The sequence below is a fragment of the Pimephales promelas genome, chromosome 3 (assembly GCF_988280905.1).
Source record: "Pimephales promelas chromosome 3, fPimPro1.hap1.1, whole genome shotgun sequence".
NCBI classification, from domain to species: Eukaryota; Metazoa; Chordata; class Actinopteri; order Cypriniformes; family Leuciscidae; genus Pimephales; species Pimephales promelas.
In genome coordinates, this window is record NC_142771.1 from 1,895,732 (window position 1) to 1,917,607 (window position 21,876).

Sequence of the window (21,876 nt, forward strand, 5' to 3'; positions counted from 1 at the left end):
CCAGATATGCATGAAATTTTACACCTTTGACAAGAGTCCCGCCCTGAACGAATCTACATGCCGACATTAACCCACAGTCATAGTGCCACCTACTGGCAACAGGAAGTGGCCTTTAACAAAGCAGCCCCCGCCGCATGTTTGACCGACATGAAAGAAATTTCTGTGGTACATCTACCATGGACAGACGCACAGAAAAGTCTCTTGGAGCGATGCCTTAAACTCAACAGGAAGTCGGCCATTTCTAATTTTACTGCCATTTTTGGATGATTTACTCATTACGTACTTTAACTAACTCCTCCTAGGGCTTTAGTCGGATCGACTTCACATTTCTGCTGTGCCTTCTAAAGGCATTGACGATGTAAAGTTGTGCTATCTGCGGGTTTTCGTCGATGGGCGTGTCCGTGGCGTCGATGATTCGCCTTGAAACAGGAAGTTGTAGTAACTTGACTGTAAAAGCCCAGATATGCATGAAATTTTACACCTTTGACAAGAGTCCCACCTTGAACAAATCTACATTCCGACATTCACCCACAGTCATAGTGCCACCTGCTGGCAACAGGAAGTGACCTTTAACGAAGCAGCGTAGTAAATACACAGCCGCACTGGCTGAGCTGCAGAAAATGCAACGCGGCCGCCTCAGACCCCGACGTGCTACAGGTGCGAGGGCCCGCCCATCGCTGCTTGCAGCTTTAATTTACAATGGACTTTTTTACAATGAAGGTATTGTGAATATTGTTTTACAGTTAGAGTGTTTGATCGTAATAATGCAGATAATAGCTGTGAAATAACAATGTGTATAACAATGTATAACAATAATAATGTGTTTTTCTGTAAAACATTTAAGAAAAATATCTGTAAAAAAAATTTTGGTCCCACTTTATATTAAGTGGCTTTAAGTATTACGTACTTGCATCTAAAAATAAGTACAAAGTGTTATTGTGTTCCTGCTGTATTGTAAAACACTTTTGCTGCTATTGGGGTATGATACGGGTAAGGTTAGGGTTAGGTGTGGTGGTATGGGTCGGTTTAAGGGTGGGTTAAGATGCAAGGGTAGGGTCAACAGTGTAATTACAAATGTAATTACATGAATTAATTACAGCTGTAATTACATGCAGGTGTTTTTAAAATGTAAGTACAATGTATGTACACAATAAGTCCATTGTATCAAATTATTAATTTCAATGTAAGTACATAGTACTTAAAGCCACTTAATATAAAGTGGGACCAAAAATTTTTTTGCATAGGATATTTTACTTTATTTTTATGGTATTTGTTTGGCTTTGCTGACCCTTTTTTTTTACCATTTTATTTTTTACAGTGTGGGCAACTAAAAGATCGTCCATAAACATTTCATATTTCTCAGTCCTTTTTGTTCTATATACAGTAATTCATCAAGGGAAGGCGATGTAAGACATTTATTAGAGAATTTCACAGGCTGTACTTCAATATTTTAATTGTTTGTTGTCATAAGATCCCTCAAAGCAAGGTTAGGAAACCCAAGAGAATGTTTGAATTAAAACTTGAACATCTGGAAGAATTAGTAATATTTGAAAACAGTTAGAATTTAAAATGTGTCAGTATATTTTATCAACATAAACCCGAGCCCGTTTCCTGAAGCTCTCCATGAAGGCTCTGCGGATGTAGCACTCTGGGATTCCTCGGGACACGATGATCTGAGACACAGTGGTGCCGGGTCTCCGTCTCACGTTCACCTGCAGGTTGTAGTAGAGCTGCTTTTTGCGAGTGATGGTGCCCTGTATGTCGATGCGGAGATGATCAGAGTGGATCAGGTTTGCACGGGCCATGTCCACCAGGTACCTATTGTCCCAGCGACGGATTAAGGTTTCTGTCTCGTTTCTCCATTGACTGCCATCAGTGATGTCATCAGGAGCTGGCACCACAGTGAAGTTACTTATTTTAGTTTGACCCTTGTCCTCCAGTGTGCATGCCAATGTTCTGTCTTCTAGATCTCTCCTGTCGCGGTGTCTCGATTCAATGGGTCCACAGAAATCGTAATCTGACACTGAGGTAAAGCACCAGTTGTAACTTTCACCATGTAGGTCACAGGGGTGGTCTGAGCGACAGGGCTTGCCTTTATAGGTTACATTAGCATCTGGAGAGCAATTGTCCCAGCCATTGGCAGTGTGGCACCAGTAATAATGGTAACTCTCATCATACCTGCACTCATCAATGCAAGTATAATGATAGATAGAGCGGTGGAGCACTGACTTTGCTTCCACAAGCCCACAGTAACTCGCGTGTCCTTCCTTCACCTTGCACCAATTGTACTCGTGATTAGATCTGCCACAAGGACTGTCTTCCTGACACTGACTGTTCTTGTAATCTCTGTTTTTAGATGGCGAGCAGTGATCCAATCCCTGTGCAGTAGTGCATGAAAAGTATCCTTTATCTGTTCTCTCACAGTGGTCTTTACACCTGAGGCCTGTCTTAGATCCATAGTGGGTCTTCTCCTCCATCACCATCCCACAGTATCCCCAAGAAAAGAAGTAATCTGTTTTGCACCAATAGTAGTCTGCTCCAAACTTTTCACATATACCCTTGCACTTATAATTCCGGAAGTCGAAATGTTCCTTTGGTGAACAGTACAATTTCTTTTCATATCCAGTTTGATTAGTCCAACACATGTAATAGTTACCATCAAAGCTGCAGTCTGATGTACACTTGGTTCCGAGATGAGTGAAGTAAGTTTTCCCCACACTTGGCCATGTTGAATAGGAGAGGAGGACCAAAAACAGACAAGTGTGAAGATACTCCATTCTTTCTATAAAGAGGAGAATAATAAATAGGAGTTGACACGCTGTAATAACTAGGGATGCTCCGGCACCAGTTTTTAAGAACTGATCCGACACCAAAACTACTGAGTATCAAGGCCGATACTGATACCAATCCGATACAACCACATCAATGTAGCATTTCTACAGCATTTGTGTTAAACTTATAATCATGCTTTGTGTGTACACAAGCTACTTAATTATAAAGAAAAATAACAAATGAAAACGAAAATACTATTATAAACTAGGTAAACTAAAAAAAAAACAGCTCAAAAGTTATTCTAGAAAAATCTTGAGTGTACAATAATTGTAAATCTAAACATTTAGTGATAAAACATTATTTTGTGGGAAACAAATAAAAGTGAATTTCTAGCACTAAAGCTGTCACACATTGCCCTTTGTATCAAATACATTCATGAAAAACAAAACCTATATGACATTTAAAGACATTTCTTTTGAAGTTATAGTGCTACGTTCTAATGATCTTTCATTGCAAAATAGGATTTTTCACATTTAATCTTGATTTTCATATTTAATATTTATTTGCATAAAAGTATTATAATATGTAAGGCTTCAGAACATAGCGACAAAAAGCGAAACAGCGTTTAAACGGTGTCGTGTAAACGGTCTCGTGTAAACGGTGTCGTGTAAACGGTGTCGTGTAAACGTTGTCGTGTAAACGGTGTCGTGTAAACGGTGTCGTGTAAACATTGTCGTGTAAACGGTGTCGTGTAAACGTTGTCGTGTAAACGGTGTCGTGTAAACGGTGTCGTGTAAACGGTGTCGTGTAAACATTGTCGTGTAAACGGTGTCGTGTAAACGTTGTCGTGTAAACGGTGTCGTGTAAACGGTGTCGTGTAAACGGTCTCGTGTAAACGGTGTCGTGTAAACGGTGTCGTGTAAACGTTGTCGTGTAAACGGTGTCGTGTAAACGGTGTCGTGTAAACATTGTCGTGTAAACGGTGTCGTGTAAACGTTGTCGTGTAAACGGTGTCGTGTAAACGTTGTCGTGTAAACGGTGTCGTGTAAACGGTCTCGTGTAAACGGTGTCGTGTAAACGGTCTCGTGTAAACGGTGTCGTGTAAACGGTCTCGTGTAAACGGTCTCGTGTAAACGGTGTCGTGTAAACGGTCTCGTGTAAACGGTCTCGTGTAAACGTTGTCGTGTAAACGGTGTCGTGTAAACGGTCTCGTGTAAACGGTGTCGTGTAAACGGTCTCGTGTAAACGGTCTCGTGTAAACGGTGTCGTGTAAACGGTGTCGTGTAAACATTGTCGTGTAAACGGTGTCGTGTAAACGTTGTCGTGTAAACGGTGTCGTGTAAACGGTGTCGTGTAAACGGTCTCGTGTAAACGGTGTCGTGTAAACGGTGTCGTGTAAACGTTGTCGTGTAAACGGTGTCGTGTAAACGGTGTCGTGTAAACATTGTCGTGTAAACGGTGTCGTGTAAACGTTGTCGTGTAAACGGTGTCGTGTAAACGTTGTCGTGTAAACGGTGTCGTGTAAACGGTCTCGTGTAAACGGTGTCGTGTAAACGGTCTCGTGTAAACGGTGTCGTGTAAACGGTCTCGTGTAAACGGTCTCGTGTAAACGGTGTCGTGTAAACGGTCTCGTGTAAACGGTCTCGTGTAAACGTTGTCGTGTAAACGGTGTCGTGTAAACGGTCTCGTGTAAACGGTGTCGTGTAAACGGTCTCGTGTAAACGGTCTCGTGTAAACGGTCTCGTGTAAACGGTGGCGTGTAAACGTTGTCGTGTAAACGGTGTCGTGTAAACGGTGTCGTGTAAACGGTGTCGTGTAAACGGTCTCGTGTAAACGGTGTCGTGTAAACGGTCTCGTGTAAACGGTCTCGTGTAAACGGTGTCGTGTAAACGGTGTCGTGTAAACGGTCTCGTGTAAACGGTCTCGTGTAAACGGTCTCGTGTAAACGTTGTCGTGTAAACGGTCTCGTGTAAACGGTCTCGTGTAAACGGTGTCGTGTAAACGGTGTCGTGTAAACGTCTCGTGTAAACGGTCTCGTGTAAACGGTCTCGTGTAAACGGTCTCGTGTAAACGTCTCGTGTAAACGGTCTCGTGTAAACGGTCTCGTGTAAACGTTGTCGTGTAAACGGTGTCGTGTAAACGGTCTCGTGTAAACGGTGTCGTGTAAACGGTGTCGTGTAAACGTCTCGTGTAAACGGTCTCGTGTAAACGGTCTCGTGTAAACGGTCTCGTGTAAACGGTGTCGTGTAAACGGTCTCGTGTAAACGGTGTCATGTAAAGTGTAAATGGTCTCGTGGAACATAGAGTCGTGTAAATGGTGTCGTGTAAACGGTCTTGGAAAACTCGGGTCTTAGGAGGTTAAGGATTTTAGCAGCACGGTCATTTTAGGACATACACCATTTTTAGCCTTTTCAATGAAAAATGATCAAATAAAATAAAAATAGTTCCAAAAATATTTTATATAGAAAAACACAGACATCAAGAATTAGCGTATAAATCTCAGCAATGGTGACAAACAGATCACCTCTGAACATAAGGTCATTATTTATTCATGCAGCAATGCATGATGGGAGCCATGAATGAGTTTTGATTGGTGGCACCCAGAATGCAATGCAACATTCTTTATGATTGTCACCATTGTTGAGATTCACAGGCTAATTATTGATGTCTGTGTGTCTTAAAATTGTAGAGAAATAAAACATTTTATAAGAAAGATTTTAAGAAATTATTTTGAATACATTGTAAACGTTATAAATATTATGCTGCACAAGGTCACCGCTGCTATAATTAATGAAGAAAACCTAACTCAGACATTAGGCTCTATATGAGTTCAGTGATTCAGGTCAAATGATTGTGAAATAATGATTGTTAAATGTCATGTATTGCAGCCAAACAAAATCTAAAGTTAATGATTTAAGGGTCAAGAGCCCAACTAAACCAAACACTGATCTCCATAATGGTGACTTAAACATTACGGTTTTCTCCTTCAGTGATTCTGCTTGTTAACATTAGGTGTCTTCAATAATGCTCAATCATCACTCAGCTATTCACTAAATTGTCTCGTTAACTTTAACACTGCATCAGTGTTCAATTAACACTCTGAGTTTATATAATTCACACTTTAAAGTGTTAATTTAACTTTTGATTTTGAATTTGATTTTGCTGTGTGTGCTCCCCATACTAAAGTGTTACCAGCTAGTCATTGTACAAAAAATTCAGATAACCCTAAAATACAAATTGGTGCAAAAACAAATTATGCAAGTTATATTTAGGTATAAATATGTAATTTAGGCTTTTTTTATTATTATTTTCACATGCTTACCAATTCCCACTTCTGGCACAGACCTATAAATGTTGACGCACAAACACATTTGTCTGCATCAAATTAAGTATTTTTATAAAAATGAGTACCATCTATTTTCTTACCTAAATAAAGTCTGTACGTCTACCCAAACATGTGAAGCATACGAGCAATACTCACCAAGAAAAGGTTTGGTCTTAATCTGTGATTCTCTTTTGGATTCGATGTGCTTTTATGTGGTTTTATGTTTGCCTTTCGTACAGGACTTTGCACTGATTGACCCAGGACCGGCCCTGATCGATTACCCTAGGCAAGATTTGAGTGGCCCCTTCCACTGCCTCATTGTGCTCTACCCTTACAGAACAACAATATATGGGAATATACTGCAAAATATAATGCAATATACTGTATTACATAATAGAAACTAGTGCTTATATTTTTCAATACACTCCAAAAATGCAATGATCATGTATGTCTATATATGAATATATAAAGTATTTATAAATTAAGACAAAACCTTTTTTGTGTACAAATATTGCACATACATGTTCTCAATTAAATATGAATGTATGATCACACACACACATTCACAGAACGAGTTAGTTCCCAGCATGCTTCACTTCTGACTGACTTCTGACAGGAGTGCAAATGTTAAAATTAAAGATGGGGTATGTGATTTTCTTTTTTGACCATTTTTTCTAAATCACTTGGAATCCTATTCCTAACCCAGAAGCACTGAAATGAAAATTAAGCAATTTAATCATCCGTGGAACGGGCAGAAGACTCGAAAACGCCAATCACTTCCAAGTTTTTGGGGTCATTGTGCTAAAGAGTAAAGCCTGTGGTTCAGTTGATGATTGGCTGAACACCATAAAGACCGTAATTACAATATTTAATAAAAAGTTTATGTCTGTGCACTTCTCAGCACAGTGATAGTCTCTTGGTTAAATGCTCTAGTACATGCAGGTCCTTTTGATAACTATAGCTTGAAAATATGAAACGGTAATGAACCAACAAAGTGGTTATCTGGATGCATGTGATTTGAGATCCATGAATGTCATCCCGTTTGTGTCTGCTGTGGACATTGCTTTGTGATAATCTCAAGACCAACTCTTTGATCCTTTTAGGTTATTGTTTTTCTTATTTTTGCTTTATTGGTTATGTCTTTATTGCCATTTCTATGTTCATTTTTTGTCATTTTCTACTGCAGGGTGGTGGTTCGACTTCCTTGTGGTGGTGGTTCTTCTTTATTGTGCGCAGTGTACACTTTGAGTGTGACAGTGTGATTAGACTATTTAGTAGCTTTTGTTTAGAGTATGATTCAACATTAAACTACCCAACAGTATATAAAGTAGTTTAAATTTAACAACCTTGAACATATTCAGAGGTAAAATGTAACATAAACAGTAGTGCAGTAGTAATATTAATGCAAAACCATTTGTTTTATGGTGCATATTTCTAGACACCTTAACCTTAATTTGATTATTTTCAGGTTGGGTAAAGTAAGTTGAATATGTCCTAAATCTTATGCATCTGAGTTTTCATACTCTCAATCAATTGAAGTCTGAAGACTTCTCTGTGTTCTGATCAGCTCACTTTTGTAATTAAAATACTTTAAGCAGGCAAGCTTTTTAATAGATGCAAGGAGGATTTCTGCAGAATACCTTTACTTTTACTCTAGATAACTTAACACAGTCACATCTGATAACAGATCACTCTAAATTGTAATGTAGACGCTGCTTTGAAACCATGTGTTGTGAAAAGCTCTCTACAAATAATTTTTTTTTTATTTATTTATTTTTTTTATTTTTTATTTTATTTTCGTCCTCATATTTATCCGATATTTTTATTTCCTCGTTTTAAAAAAAAATTAAAACATTTTTATTTTAACAAATCACCGTGATCTCGTGCCCTTTGTCTTGGTTTGGTCTCATGCCATGGCGTTTCCCAAAAGCACCGTAATTGGTGCCAATGGTCTTTCCGATCAACCTGGACTCACGATGCTTTCGGCAAATGCAGTCCTGCATTTAATATGTTATTGACACTGATAACAAGTTTAATGATAAGCAGAAAATGAGCTGAATATTAACAGCAAAACAAACTCTGTCAGAGGGGAGTCAAAATAATAAATGAAAGGAGCTTTTCAGGAGGAGGGGGGTTTCGAGGCCGCGAGGGCCGGTCTGATCAAAACGAAGCGTAGCCTATATTTGCACTTAGTGTCTGTCTTTTTACAAAAAAACACACCCATCTCGGCCATCTCGGAACAGCTACAGTGGCGTAGGTCGTAGAGCGTGTAGTTCGTGACAGAGCATTGGATGCGCTCGGATCCGAGTTCGAATCCGCCTTTTGCCGAACATATGAGATGTAAAATGTATAAACTAACATGAAGGTCTCTAGCGTTATATTTTGCCAATGAACTAAAATCGAACATCATCTGGTGTTTTCTCCTAAAATACAAGCTCAAGGGTTTATTTCTTGCAAGTGAAGAAATAAGGACAAAAGTATTTTAATTGTCCTATATTATAGTTTAATGTTGACTAAATTATACTTTTGAAATATTCATTTTCATTTATATAGTAGCCTACATTTATAGGCTATATGGATTTTACGTCATAGGAATAATTATATAAATCATTATTACATTATTATAATAATTGTTTGGCATCCTAAAACACCATTGATAATGTAATGTAGACTGAGACTCTCATAATTAAAAAGATGTTTGAGCCCTTTTTATTGTCCTGGTACAAATCAATGCTTTTTATTTGTTCAACGAGCAGGTCATGGGTTGAAGCTCTTAATTTCGATCTCTCAGAGAGCACAAGATTGATGTATTTAACCTTAAAATGTACAAAAAATTCTTGCGGGAGAGCAGTCAGTAGCCATGTTTCCATCCACACCTTTTTATCCGAATTGAGTGATATCGAATGAAAAATACCTTATGGAAATACCTTATGGAAACAGTAAAATTCGATTAAATTTCATGAATATCGACTCAAATGAAATACATTCGGTCTCATCGGATTTTATCTTGATCGATATATGGCTAATGCGATAAAAGCTGATGGATACTGCTAAGTATAACACACCGTTGCCATGGACGCAGTTCAGAGACGGAACATACCATTTTCTTTAGCAGAAGCAATACTCGTTTTTAAATCAATAAACACCTTTTTAAGTCAATATTTTGTGTCAAATTATTGATTTATTTGGTAGGTAGCCATGTAATAAGCAGGATAATGTATAGCGAGGCGATTATAGCGAATACAACCCCTTCAGGCTAACAACCCCCTCGCATATACATTATCCCATACATATGTCGTTATCAGCTGGCACATAAGCATTAGGCTTCAACTTGTGAAATGTTGATCATTTGTTGGTAGATGGCGCAATCCGTTTTGTCTAGCAAAAGTTTGCTTGAATGTTGTTCGATTCAGTGCGAAAATTAATTCGATATACCAATTTGGTCGCAAAACAGCATGTGACGTCATTACGTACAGGTTTTTATTCGCTTTAAAGCCGTCGGATGAAAACACACATTCACCAGCTTTATCCGCATGAGTTTTTTTACCGAACTTCAGATAATTCGATTGAAAAACGGATGGAAACACGGCTAGTAAAACATAAGAGTATCTTTTAGAATCGATTGAACACGGAGCAGTTTTTCCTGTGAGTGAGACTGGAAAACCCGTAGTGGATTTAATCGGAGTGATAACAGAAGAGAGGAATTGGCTTTGACTCCTGTCCTGGTTTTGCGTCCGCCCCGTTAGGAGCTCAACATCTGTCTTGCATGCACGTTTACTCTATATTAGAGGATATTTTAACTAATTTGTGGTATAACTAGTCGATCACGAGTGGCTCAACTGGTTGATCTATAGATAAACTCATCCTTCAGGTATTTTGCCGGCAGGCTTGACACTTTAGCGTGGGAAATCGGGGGTGTGGCGCTCAATGCGTGAGAGTTGGCAGCCCTGACATTGACTACCGGCCCAACACTCCGAGCAATCCGCCGTTATTATTCCTCGCTCCGATTTTGTAGTCAAAGCTCAATGATGCAGAAGTTACGAGAGGGCAAGTCAAAATGTTCAGTTGTGGGATGTTGTGACCTGGATTCCCCCCACTAAACACTGGACGTCGGATAGACGTGCAGATCATGTCTATATTGGGTCCGTCGGTCCATGACCAATTCTGGACAACTATTCGACGTCCAAACTAGGTCCACTATTTGGACGTCCAACCACGACCCAATTTGAACGTCATGTTGACGTTCATCATTTTGACTGTTGAACTGGGTAATTTTTTTGGACCTCATTTGGACGTCTATTACAGGTGCCGGAAATGTACATGATTAATTTGCTATTTTTTATTATCAAATATCAACAATGTTGTTATCAACATGATTAATACATATAAATGCAGACTATTTTTAACTATTTAAGATGCATTTGATTGTCTCAAGCAGAAGGTGGTAATTGACGCATACAAAGTTATAATGCTGTAGCTCAAACAGTAGAGCGTTGGCGCTTGTAAAACGGCCATCTAGTGCAATGCTTAGATAATGGGTTTGATTCCCAGGGAAAGCAGGAATGTAAATGTGTAAGTCACTGTGGATAAAAGCATCTGCCAAATGCAAAAATATAAATATATGGTACAGATAACATCCTCTAAAAACTTTTTCAATCATGGGACTTACAGTTATAGAAGATACTAAATTTGATGTTGAAAAGACGTCCACAAACGACCATATTTGGTTCCACCGACGTCAATATTAGACGTGCAAAAGACGTCGAATAAAGACGTCGCCTGGCGTTACAAAAAAAAAACCCCTTCAGTGGACCGAAATTGGACGTCCAAAAATTACATAGAAAAGACGTCACTCTAACGTCACGTTGCACAGTGCATTATCAAATTATCAAGAGAACCCTCTTGCATTTATGAAAGGTTGTGGGTGAACCAAAGAGGACGATGGGAACATCACTGTTGTTTGACAATAAGTCTGTAAACCATGACCTGACCTGTAGAAACAGCACTGGATAACTGTGTGATTGGGAACGTGTTGTTTGTAGATGGCTCTGCTTTCAATGAGAAAAAAACAGGACTGAATTGCATAGGAGAGGCAGTGACCGCTGAGCCTGAAGTCTCGGCCCGTTGTCCTCAAATGACTCGTTATCAAGCAGCTGATCTGGTGGTTTAACTGAGATTAATGTCAGGGAAATGTGTGAACATTTACACGGTCTCTCATCATTAGTTTCGAGTACATGATTTTGGGGTGATATTCATTTTTTAAAACAGATGGTCGACCTATTCTTCATGCCAAGTTCATATCAAATTGGCTGGACGCTCTTTTGTTGCCTGATCAAATTTCCATTTGTAAATGTGCAGCGCATCCTAACAAAAAAAAAAAGATTAGTTTCTGTAAAAGATTAGTTTCTGTAGGAAATGCAGGGCAGACGCAGTTGAAAAACACAGGAGATTGTGTAACACGTTATCTGAAGTAACCTTGATTTTTCGGACTCGGAGCATGCAGTCTTTTGCTTCAGAGAAGTCTTCGGCTCCAGTATTAAAGATGCGTTTGGTTTAGTGTTAATGGAAAACATTTCTTCATCCACTATGATGATTGAATCACGGGTTGGACCATGCATCAAAAGGAGGTGTAGTTGGCCAGTATCAGTGTTTTATTATGATTATCCTGTTTTTTATATTTTTATTTTATGAGACTTTTATTTTGACATGCTATCTGTAGGGGGGACTATATTTTCTCTGTGTTCGCGCGCTCACGTGCTCACTCATGAACGGTGTAAACGCGGGAAGGTATGATATGAGGCATGTCAGAGGTCGGAAAATATTAATGTAATCTTAAACTAAAATGTTAAGTGTTATTCCTTTGTTTGGCAGTAAAGCTAATTCACGAAGTTTGTCCAAGTTTAAGTTAAATGGTGGCAGAAACCCCCCTGGATCACTATTAGCACCCTTTGATATGCGGAGCGAGGTATGTGGTTCATTGTAATGTACATTTGCATACTAATTCATTTAATATGTTTATGTAAATGGAAATGAGATTCATTTTGTGATGATTGTTGCCTGCTATGCTGTTATCTATCTGATGCTAGCTTTCTAGCATATGTGCATTTGTCAAAGGATTATTTGTATCAAGCTAAACTGCCTTTGTTATTTTCCTTTTAAGTTTTCACGGTGTTGATGCTATGCACACTTGTCGGAATAAAAGTACACCCGTATGGAAACACTCCCAAGCCTGTTTATTCCAAGTTGAAGGGCTGCTACAGGAGGGATGATAACTTTTCATTTGTGCTGGAAAAGAGATGCTCAGCCCGTGTGCGAGATTACTCTCTCCCAGTTGACCTGAAGACCCAACTGGCTACTGGCATTTGGTATTTTGTGGTAAAATACTGCATTTTATGAACGCATTAGCATTACGGAAATTTCAGGGGGAGTCTGTGCCAAACTCAGTCCGGATTCGGGCGCTCTTGAGGCTCGATAGGATTATTATCCCGGTACAAATAATACTTTTTTTTTATTAAATCACTCTGAGACGTGTTTTAGATAAGTTTACGAATCACCACATTTAATGGTTTCGTTTTAATAACAAAGTAAATAATGAAAATCAACATAAAAATATGAGTAGTCTTCACCACAACGTTCGCCTTCGAACCATTTAAAGTCTCAAAACTCATATATGAGTTACACATCAGACTTATTTCATTACTTAACAGAAACACACTCAACAGGCGGTGTCGAATTTTATAATTCAGTTTGTCCACTTTATATTTCAAATAACTTTCCCCCAATTGACTGTTTCATTAATATTGTATTTAATTGCTCTTGTTGTCTAATTATTCAAATCATCTCTCTTGCTTTGGAGATTGTTGTCTCTTGATAAGGACCTTTCTTTCCTCTCTTTGTTTAGTTTCTTTTGAAGACTGGCTACAAGCAAATCATCCATGTTAATCTCAAGCCGGTTTGGTACCTTTTGCTCTTCGAGATGGACGCACACATCCCTGTGTGTCACATGACACCTTATATTCCTGAATCCTTGCCGAGTCCAACGATACCAAACAGACTAGGTTTCGCCTCATGGTTTGTGCAATGTTTTGATTTAGCGTAATAATTACGTTTAGGAGGGAAAAATAAAGACGATAATAAAATTCACAATAAAATAATGAGCTTAAAGGGGTAGTTCACTTTTAAGAAAAACTTTTGCTGATAATTTACTCTCCCCCATGTCATTTAACACTCTGTAGATTGGGTCCATATACATGTTGATTTAACACTGGGGATTTCAGATTGGATGGCTGCTTTTCTTTTTGGGGTCTCCTCATTTCTCATTGCTCAAATTCATTAGTTCTCACATATTTAGTCTCACTCTGTTCATTACTGTTTGAGTTTTTCACAGTTGATGTTTGTTTAGCTCTTTGCTCCCTGACTTTGGTTTGTTATTCTGGAGTCATTTTGTCCCAGTCATCTTTAGAGACTATATTGGCATTTTTTTATGAATGCTGGCTTTTGTTGTGAGTCCTTCCTCGACTCTGAGATCTGTCTCTTCTCTGAAATCCAGCTGTGCTGACTTGGTTCCTTTGTTCTTTGTTCTCTCTCTTCATTTCAAAATATCTGGGCCGTTGTTGGGCAATTCGGCCCTGCGCTCCTCTAAGTCTCTCTGGTCGTTTTTGACTTTGCTGCCTACTATTTGCTAGGTCATTCGGATTTAGATTTCCTTTTCTTTCTGCCTCTTGTTTGCACCCTCTATCGCACCTTACTGCAAAAGTCTGTAACTCTTCCCAGTTAGTCTCTTTTCCCCAAGTTTTTAACGGAGCCAGACCTGGGAGGTCTTTTTCAAACTTTAGCTACTGTTTGTATTGGTTCTCTGCCCTCATGGACTCTATTCTTGCAGAATATTAGTACCCCTGTACTCTTTATTTCTCTCGGGCCTTTATCATATTTTTCTTTGCAGTTACTGCATGACATGTTTTTCTGGTGAAGGGAAATATCATCCATTTTTAGGTTGATTAATCATTAGCTCTGTATCTTCGTCATGGATATTAAGCCTCTTTCCTAGCTCCACTATTTTTGGCAGCTTCTCATGCTATCTTTTAAATCTAGCTTCATCCCATTAAGCATACCCATTCTGTGGCTGTTATATTATGTTTAGGTCTCGCCCTAGTCTTTCTTGCTGGCCTAGGATCAAATTCTTCTTCTGAGGAAGCAAACTCACTTGATTCAGGTTCTTCACAAGAGTCCCATTGTTCTCTATATGTTTCCCTGATGTGGTAATTAGTTCCACTTATCGAGGAGGCTGCTACTTCAGCTAAGCTTATACCCAATCCTCCTTTTGGCCTCTGCTCTTCATTTTCTTCTTTTAAACACAGGTCATCTTCTCTACTTATGTCATTTTCTAGTGAAGTTTTTTTGTAAAGTTGTATCACGATTAATACCGTTCCAAATTATCCTATCCAGAACATATGGATAATCAAGCCCGTTCTCATTCTTTGGCGCCATATAGGTGATGCTATATGACATTTCGTCTAAATATTACACCCTTTAGCGTCAATATAACACGCAGACCCAAGGCCTCATACAGGGGACTGGCATCCTTTAGCGTCAATATGAGACCCATAACAGTGCGTGTTATATTGACGCTAAAGGGTGCCATGTGTGTAGTATTTTGACGAAATGTCATATGGCGTCACCTATATGACGCCAAAGGATGAGAATGTGTTGGATAATCCCGCGGTAACTAAAGAGCCTATTCTTTTAGTCATGCCTTTAAGAGTTAGGCGATCAGTCTCTACAAATTCACATTCTATTATAAAGATAATAAATTATAAATGTAAAAGATTTCCCCTTTGTAATATAATGGTACGTTCACACCGGACAGGAATAGCGCGTCAGGCACGAATGATTGCACAAAGATGCGTTACGCACGTAAAATTCCTGCGGCGCGAATGAGGCGTGGAGCGCGGCGCGGTAGACGCGAATACGCCTCGTTAGCACGTCAAGTTGGCGCGAATTGAACGTCTGCCGCATTGTGCGCAAATGATTTAGTTAGTGCTATTTGTGCACTCATGCATTTGACGCGAATTCGCGCCTGCCGCCCGAGTCGAAAATTCGGAACTTTGGCGTCAAACTTTGGCTGCGTTAACCAATCAGGAGCCTGCTGCTTGCTCACGTGGTGAAGGATCTGGATGCTTCAATAAATTATTTTGTAATATGACTAAATATATGGTGGGATTCTTATGCAAAACAAAGCAAATATTTTATCACTTAAAACTTTATTTCTATATACGAGACATGTTCATTTTGTAATGAATGTTATTCGTTCCATATCTAGATTATATGAAATATTATTATGATGTAAAGACAACCAACATACATGTGCGTAAATTTGTGTCTGGACGTGAGAGAGGACAGGTTAATCACTTTTGGAGGCTGGCTCTATTTATCATCAAAACAAAAATAAATGACTAGATTAGGTGAAAGAAGGCGAGGGTGATCCTCGCTCCGATGCGGGACAACAGGTAATCAAACTTGGCGCGGGACAGGCGGAAGTACTGCTGACAGCGGCCGTCATCCAAGGGCGAGCAAATGGTGAAACTCGCCAAACGGTTCGCCTCCGAAGGGTCCGGTGGACACAAATACAGCGAAGATGATCCCCACGCCGCTGTTCTGCTCTCCAGAGCAAATACAGTGCGGTGAATCTCTCGATGAATGCTCGATCAACATAAAAAAAGATGGCCGCCAACGGGTTTCGATTTTGACGTAAATTTCGCTTCAAACTTTTGATTTTACACGCGTCAGTTTCGCTCTTGACGCGCGAATTAACACAAAGTGGTCAAGCGTCAAACTAGACGCGGTAGACGCGAATTTGATGCGCTATTCGTGTCCAGTGTGAACGTAGCATAAGGTAGTCTTCAACTTTGTTCGCTATCCAACAATAACCCTGTCGTAAGCTTCCTCTTTGGCTAGGCTATTTAATCAATCAAATCTCACAGTTCTTACATCAAACGAATGCTCACCCTCTTGCCGTTTCTTTCCTGATCCGGAAAGAAGAATGTGACGCGCACTCAAGAATCCAAGGTCCAGTCAAGATGATTATGATAAATGTTTAATAATATTTATTAAAAGAATCAACAATGAAAAGAGCACTTGTTACAGATTACAAAACGAGTACTAATTCTAACAGAGCAACACTAGCTAGGCATAAAGCTTCTTGTGTCCGATATCTGCTGGTGTATCAGACTGGAGATCGCAAGGAAGAGCAATAATAATAATAATCCATTTTATTTTAAGTGCCTTATCAGGACACCCAAGGACACTGTACAAGCAGATAAAAACCATTAAAACAAAAACAATAAAATTGACAAGACAACATTGGGGTGGGGTCAAGTAGAATATGAATGGCTAAACAACAGAGTTTTGAGTTTGGATTTAAAAAGATTAAACGAGTCCATGGTACGAAGATCTGGAGGGAGGGAATTCCAAAGATGTGAGGTTTGAGCTTTATCCAGGTCTCAGCATAGTTAATATAATGCACAACATAAGGCACATGACTGTCATTTCAATATCACGAGTGTCAATATCCCAGCAAGTGTAGAAGAGATAATAGTTCCTTTGTATTTGTGGACAATGACCCTTGGTCGGTGCTTTCTCATGTGATTTGAGAGATACCAAGATGGACAAGTTTTTTATTCAGCATAACACTTCGATAGTCATTCGTTTTACTAACAAAGTTAGCTCGTTGGGCCATCATCCCCCAACACAGCAAGGCAGGAGAGTCTTTAAATCAGGGTTCGAGCAAATCTCTCCAGGACTGACACTGCAGCCCGTTCTCATCCCAAGGTTTCATATACTGACGCTTTTGACGTTTCGTCTACATCCAACGCACATGGCACACTTTAGCGTCAATATGAGACGCAGATATATATGGGCCAGAAGGCGCCTTCTGACGGTGGTGAGTAAACCAAGTTGGTCTTCCCATTTCTGTTTTACTGAGATTTATTAACACTACAGACGTTCTGTGGTAAAATTACATTACTCCATCTACCCTTGTAAAACTAATCCTGTCCGAATGTAACCCCTACACCCAGGTCTTACTCAACCCGCCCCGAGCGGGCCTCGAACCCGGGTCTCCGGCATGAGAGTCAGGCGCTCTAACAAGGAGACTAAAGACTGCAGCCTCTAGCTCCGTTACACGAACAGGCCTAAAGACGAACTACTTACTGTTCAGACTGCATTAATCTGGTTTCTCAGCCCGTTCTCATCCCAAGATGTCATATAACTGACGCTTTTGACCATACGTCAACATCCGACGTTTTAGGGTACCCTTTAACGTTGGTTAGATGGCGCTATCTAATCCTAACCCTACCCCAGACCTAAGAACCTAACTGACGCTAAAGGGTACCCTAAAACGTTGGATGTTGACGTATGGTCAGTTATATGACGTCTTGGGATGAGAATTTGTTGGGTTTCTCCAATGTGTGGATCTTTATGTGTAGCTTCAGGCCACTTTTAATAGAGAAACTCTTCCCGCACTGATCACACGTGTGTGGTTTCTTTCCAGTGTGGATCCTCTCGTGTTTTATCAGAGATGATAACTGTCTGAATCTCTTGTCACAGTGTGAACACTTGTAAGGTTTCTCTCCAGTGTGGATCCTCTCGTGTGTTTTCAGAGATGATGACCGACTGAATCTCTTGTCACAGTGTGAACACTTGTAAGGTTTCTCTCCAGTGTGGATCCTCTCATGTGTTTTCATATCTCCAAACTGACTGAATCTCTTGTCGCAGTGTGAACACTTGTAAGGTTTTTCTCCAGTGTGAATTCTCTGGTGCAGTTTTAATTGTGTCTGTGAAAAAAAAGTCTTCTCACACTCAAAGCACATGTACTCTCTCACACCAATGTGAATTTTCTCATGCGTTAGAACATATTGCAGCCGTGAAAAACTCTTTGCACACACAGAACATGCATACGGCTTCTCCTTTGAATGAACTGTCAGGTGTCTCTTCAGGTGATGTTGGAAAAGAAATGTTTTGTCGCACTGATCACAACTGAACGGCCTCTCTCCGCTGTGGATCCTCATGTGAATCTTAAAAGTTGATTTGTGTGGGAAACTCTTCCCACATTGATCACACGAGAACGGCTTCTCTCCGGTGTGGATCCACATGTGTTCCTTAAGTTGAATTGAAGTACAGAAACTCTTCCCACATTGATGGCATACATATGGCTTCTCGACTGAATGAATTCGCATGTGAAGAACAAGACTTTTTTGGGTTGCCAAACTCTTTCCACACTGAGTGCATGTCGTAGATTTCTTGGCTCTTGATGTATTTTTTAACGTCTGTTTAGTCTTTGAGCGACTCAAGGGTTTTCCTCCAGGTTGGACATGATGTTCCTCCTCCACTTCACTCAGATCTTCACTCTCCTCGATCTCTTCCATCAGGTCTGACGGGAAAGAAAAAATGTCTTTCTTTAATTTAATTTTCAGAGCATCAAAATAACTCAAAGGCACTATATTTTATGGAGAGGAGTACCTAACTTAACTCAAACTGATTGAGCCATCTCTATCATCTGGTTATGCGTGTCACAACACTTCTTCTAACATGGATGTCAGAAACAAATAAATCTCCCCAGCCATGTGAACTGTTTTTGGTGAAATTTTGCATATTACATATTACACTGTAAGAGCCCTAACTTTACAAAATGATGTTACTTGATGCTATGAAAAAGCGTAAGTATATTTTTAATAATTTTTCAAAAACATGCTCAACCAAACGGTTAATTTGGCACATAACGGTTAACCGTCACCCCCCTTTTTGAGAACGTTGTGCTGAAGACCTGAGTTTAGTCTTCTTTTAAATAAAACACTCAGCAGATTAAGTAAAAGCACGTTTGCTATGGGGAAGCGAGAATTGCAAAAGATCTGTGAAGGGTTTCAGGAAGCTGAGGGGCCTAAACCGACTGTTTGCTATATAACCGTCTTGCCAAATGCTGTATTTTTATTATTTTATATATGCACATGGTTTGTGCTCAGGGGTAAACCATGTGAGCTCTGAAGGGTTTAAATTGTCAGACTTTAAACAGAGGTTAGAGGTTGAAACTACTCGTATGTTATGTTGATTTGTATTCTTGTACTAAAACCTTTGAATGTGGTGATTGGTAAACTTCTCTACAACTCTTGTTATAAAATCTTCTAAAAACTATTATCTGACCATGGACAACCAATCCCATCGAGCTCAATCCCATCGAGCCACCACTTACTACAATGGTGATGAACTCTGAACTATTATAAAGTCACATAAAAGCTTTGTTGATTGTCACCATTGTTGAGATTCATATGTTGATTATTGATGTCATACTCCTAAAAAATATTGTTTGAATATTTTACACTCACTTTTACACTTGTTATAAATTATTGTTTAAATATTTCAAGGTTCATGGGGAAAAGTACGACAATCATAGATTTTATCTAAAATTTAAGCATGCCTATTTATAATGTAATTTCAACAGATACACTAGGGTATTTTTCTGTCAGATCAGTGAATCAGGTCACCATATGATGACTATAACATCACCAATAAATGAGCAACATCAGCTGATATTTTCTCCTGCTTTCAATGCTATAACAATTGTATGTTGAATGCAGTTAAAGAAGTCAGAGAAAAACTATTGGTATAAATTAAAGGTCAAGAGCCCAACTAAAGCAAACACTGATCTCAATCATGGTGACATTTGACCATTTTTTTAACGTAAATACTTGTGAAAACTTTTTTTTTTTGGTTTATTTAAAATATAATATTTTACTTTAATTTTATGGTTTTTGTTTGGCAGTCATTTGACCATTTTTTAATGATTTTTTGATGAAGGTATTTGATCATAATAATGCAGGAAATACCTGTAAATAACAGTGTTTTTCAGTTTATTTAATTTATGACGTTTTACTTTAATGTTACAGTTTTTTGAGCTGCCAGTCATGTAATCATTTAACTGTTTTGTTACCATTTAATTACAGATACCATTTGTAATTTTACATACATTTTTATGTAATTTAAGAAAACAGAAAAATACTGTATGAAAAATACAATCGATTTCTGTAAAAAAAAAAAAATGTGAATGACTGGAATTTGCCTTTAATGTAGCAATACCTAAAATATCAGCTGCATTTTTATTTTGCATAACCTAAGTAACCTACACTGAGATATCAAGACTAATAAAAGAAAAGCGTTATGCATTCAATATGATGAATACATCAAACTATATGATTACTAGAAATATAATTAATTACATTTCATCAAATGATATTAAAGATATGAATGATTTAATAAAACATAAACAAGAAATCTGATTCATCGGCCTCTGTTTTAATAAAAAAAAGGCATAGCAATAAATAAAACAGATACAGTTCATGAAGCCTTCGCTGTACAACCGTAAGTATGGTCTCTTTTGAAAGCTTTTTTTAGCAGAATTAATTATTGTCATGGTGAACAAAACAACAAAAAATAGTTATAAAGAGTTTCAATATCACTCCTCTCTATATAAATTTTAGAAATGCCCCAAAAATTTGAGAATCTATCAAAATTTCTTCAAATGTGCAGACAGGAGTGTGTTTATTTCCTCAATGGATGCAGCAAAGTCTCATTCATCGTAAACTCATAACTCCTGACTGAAATTAAGACATCATTGTCACTATAAGATTTTCAGAATTAAATAGAGGTCAAATACTAAAGCTTGAGTCTTCAGTCTTTTTAGTGATGTTTAGTTTGTTGAAGTGATTACAATATTTTACATTAAAACTAACTTCGAACTGATCTAAACAAAGAACGTTTCAGTGCCATCAATATGAGAGTTTCTCAAACCTTTGTTGAAAACTGACAAACAAGAACATTTGAACCAATTTCATAGTTGAACTGTTTATCTAAAAGTGCTTGAATGTTTCTAACATGAATGTTGTCCAGCATCATGAATGAATGAAGAATAAACACCAACCTCTTTGTTCTTCAGGATCTTCAGTGTGTTTAATTCTGCAGGGTTCTGGATCACTCATGTTCTCACTGTCCTCTTTAATACACTGCAAATTTCAGCTCTTCCTGCTGCTCTGATGCTCGTCTTCACTTGTATCTTATGGGAGGAGCTTCACTGATGATGCGTTTATGGTAGGAGGAGCTTCACTGGTGATGTAATTGACACATGAGGGGCTTCAAATGTGGTGAATTGCAGTGGGAGGAGCTGATGTATGGGATCAAAATCCCACCAAATGCATTGCGTAATAGATCTGCTTAAAAGTCCTTCACCTGGATGAGTGAACATCAGTAGCGTGAGTCGCATTGGAGTGACGTCAACACCCCTCTTCGATTGATTGGCTAGAATAGGAGCTGTCAATCTAGAACTATAGACCAATGGTGACGCTTAAGCCCGCCCTAATTTACATGAAACTCGAACCGCAACATTTGGAAGAGCAAGCGCAGAACACGGTAAGAAGAGCGAAAAACATGAACATAAGTTTCGTGCGTAATATTTAAAGTTTTTATCAATGCTTGTTATTTTTTGATTCACGCTTATTATACATTGATCTGTGACGACTTTGTTTGCTTTTCTGATAAATTTGCTTTTTTTGTCAGTTTGTGCAATATATTTTTACATGTGTTTTTACATTTTTGAATCACGCTTATTATTTTTTGATCCGTGGCCGCAATACATTTGGCGGGATTTTGATCCCATAGCCTACTGATGTGCTCAAAACAAAAAACATATATCAGTTCCTGAGTTTGTTTTTATACTGTTGTGGAAAATACACAAT

At 38.7% G+C, this 21,876-nt stretch overlaps 2 protein-coding genes across 4 annotated transcripts; both read right to left on the reverse strand.

The window, feature by feature from the left end:
• Nucleotides 1-1,400: 1,400 nt before the first annotated feature.
• Nucleotides 1,401-6,341, reverse strand: LOC120486092 (uncharacterized). Of its 3 annotated transcripts, XM_089129170.1 has the most exons (3): nucleotides 6,254-6,312; nucleotides 6,095-6,117; nucleotides 1,401-2,782 (listed from the first exon to the last, which is right to left on the reverse strand). In XM_089129170.1, exon 3 carries the CDS (start codon nucleotides 2,775-2,777, stop codon nucleotides 1,575-1,577), a length of 1,203 nt encoding a protein of 400 aa, XP_088985296.1. In that variant the 5' UTR covers nucleotides 2,778-2,782; nucleotides 6,095-6,117; nucleotides 6,254-6,312; the 3' UTR covers nucleotides 1,401-1,574. The 3 variants fall into 3 exon arrangements, with proteins under 3 accessions (XP_088985296.1, XP_088985295.1, XP_088985297.1); XM_089129169.1 differs by lacking the exon at nucleotides 6,095-6,117 and having other exon boundaries at nucleotides 6,254-6,341; XM_089129171.1 differs by lacking the exon at nucleotides 6,095-6,117 and having other exon boundaries at nucleotides 6,199-6,271.
• Nucleotides 6,342-16,180: 9,839 nt separating this feature from the next.
• Nucleotides 16,181-21,440, reverse strand: LOC148981839 (uncharacterized). Its single transcript, XM_039681949.2, has 2 exons — nucleotides 21,066-21,440; nucleotides 16,181-18,524 (listed from the first exon to the last, which is right to left on the reverse strand). The coding sequence occupies exons 1-2, from the start codon at nucleotides 21,121-21,123 to the stop codon at nucleotides 17,518-17,520; spliced, it is 1,065 nt and encodes a 354-aa protein (XP_039537883.2). The 5' UTR covers nucleotides 21,124-21,440; the 3' UTR covers nucleotides 16,181-17,517.
• Between the last annotated feature and the right edge of the window lie 436 nt (nucleotides 21,441-21,876).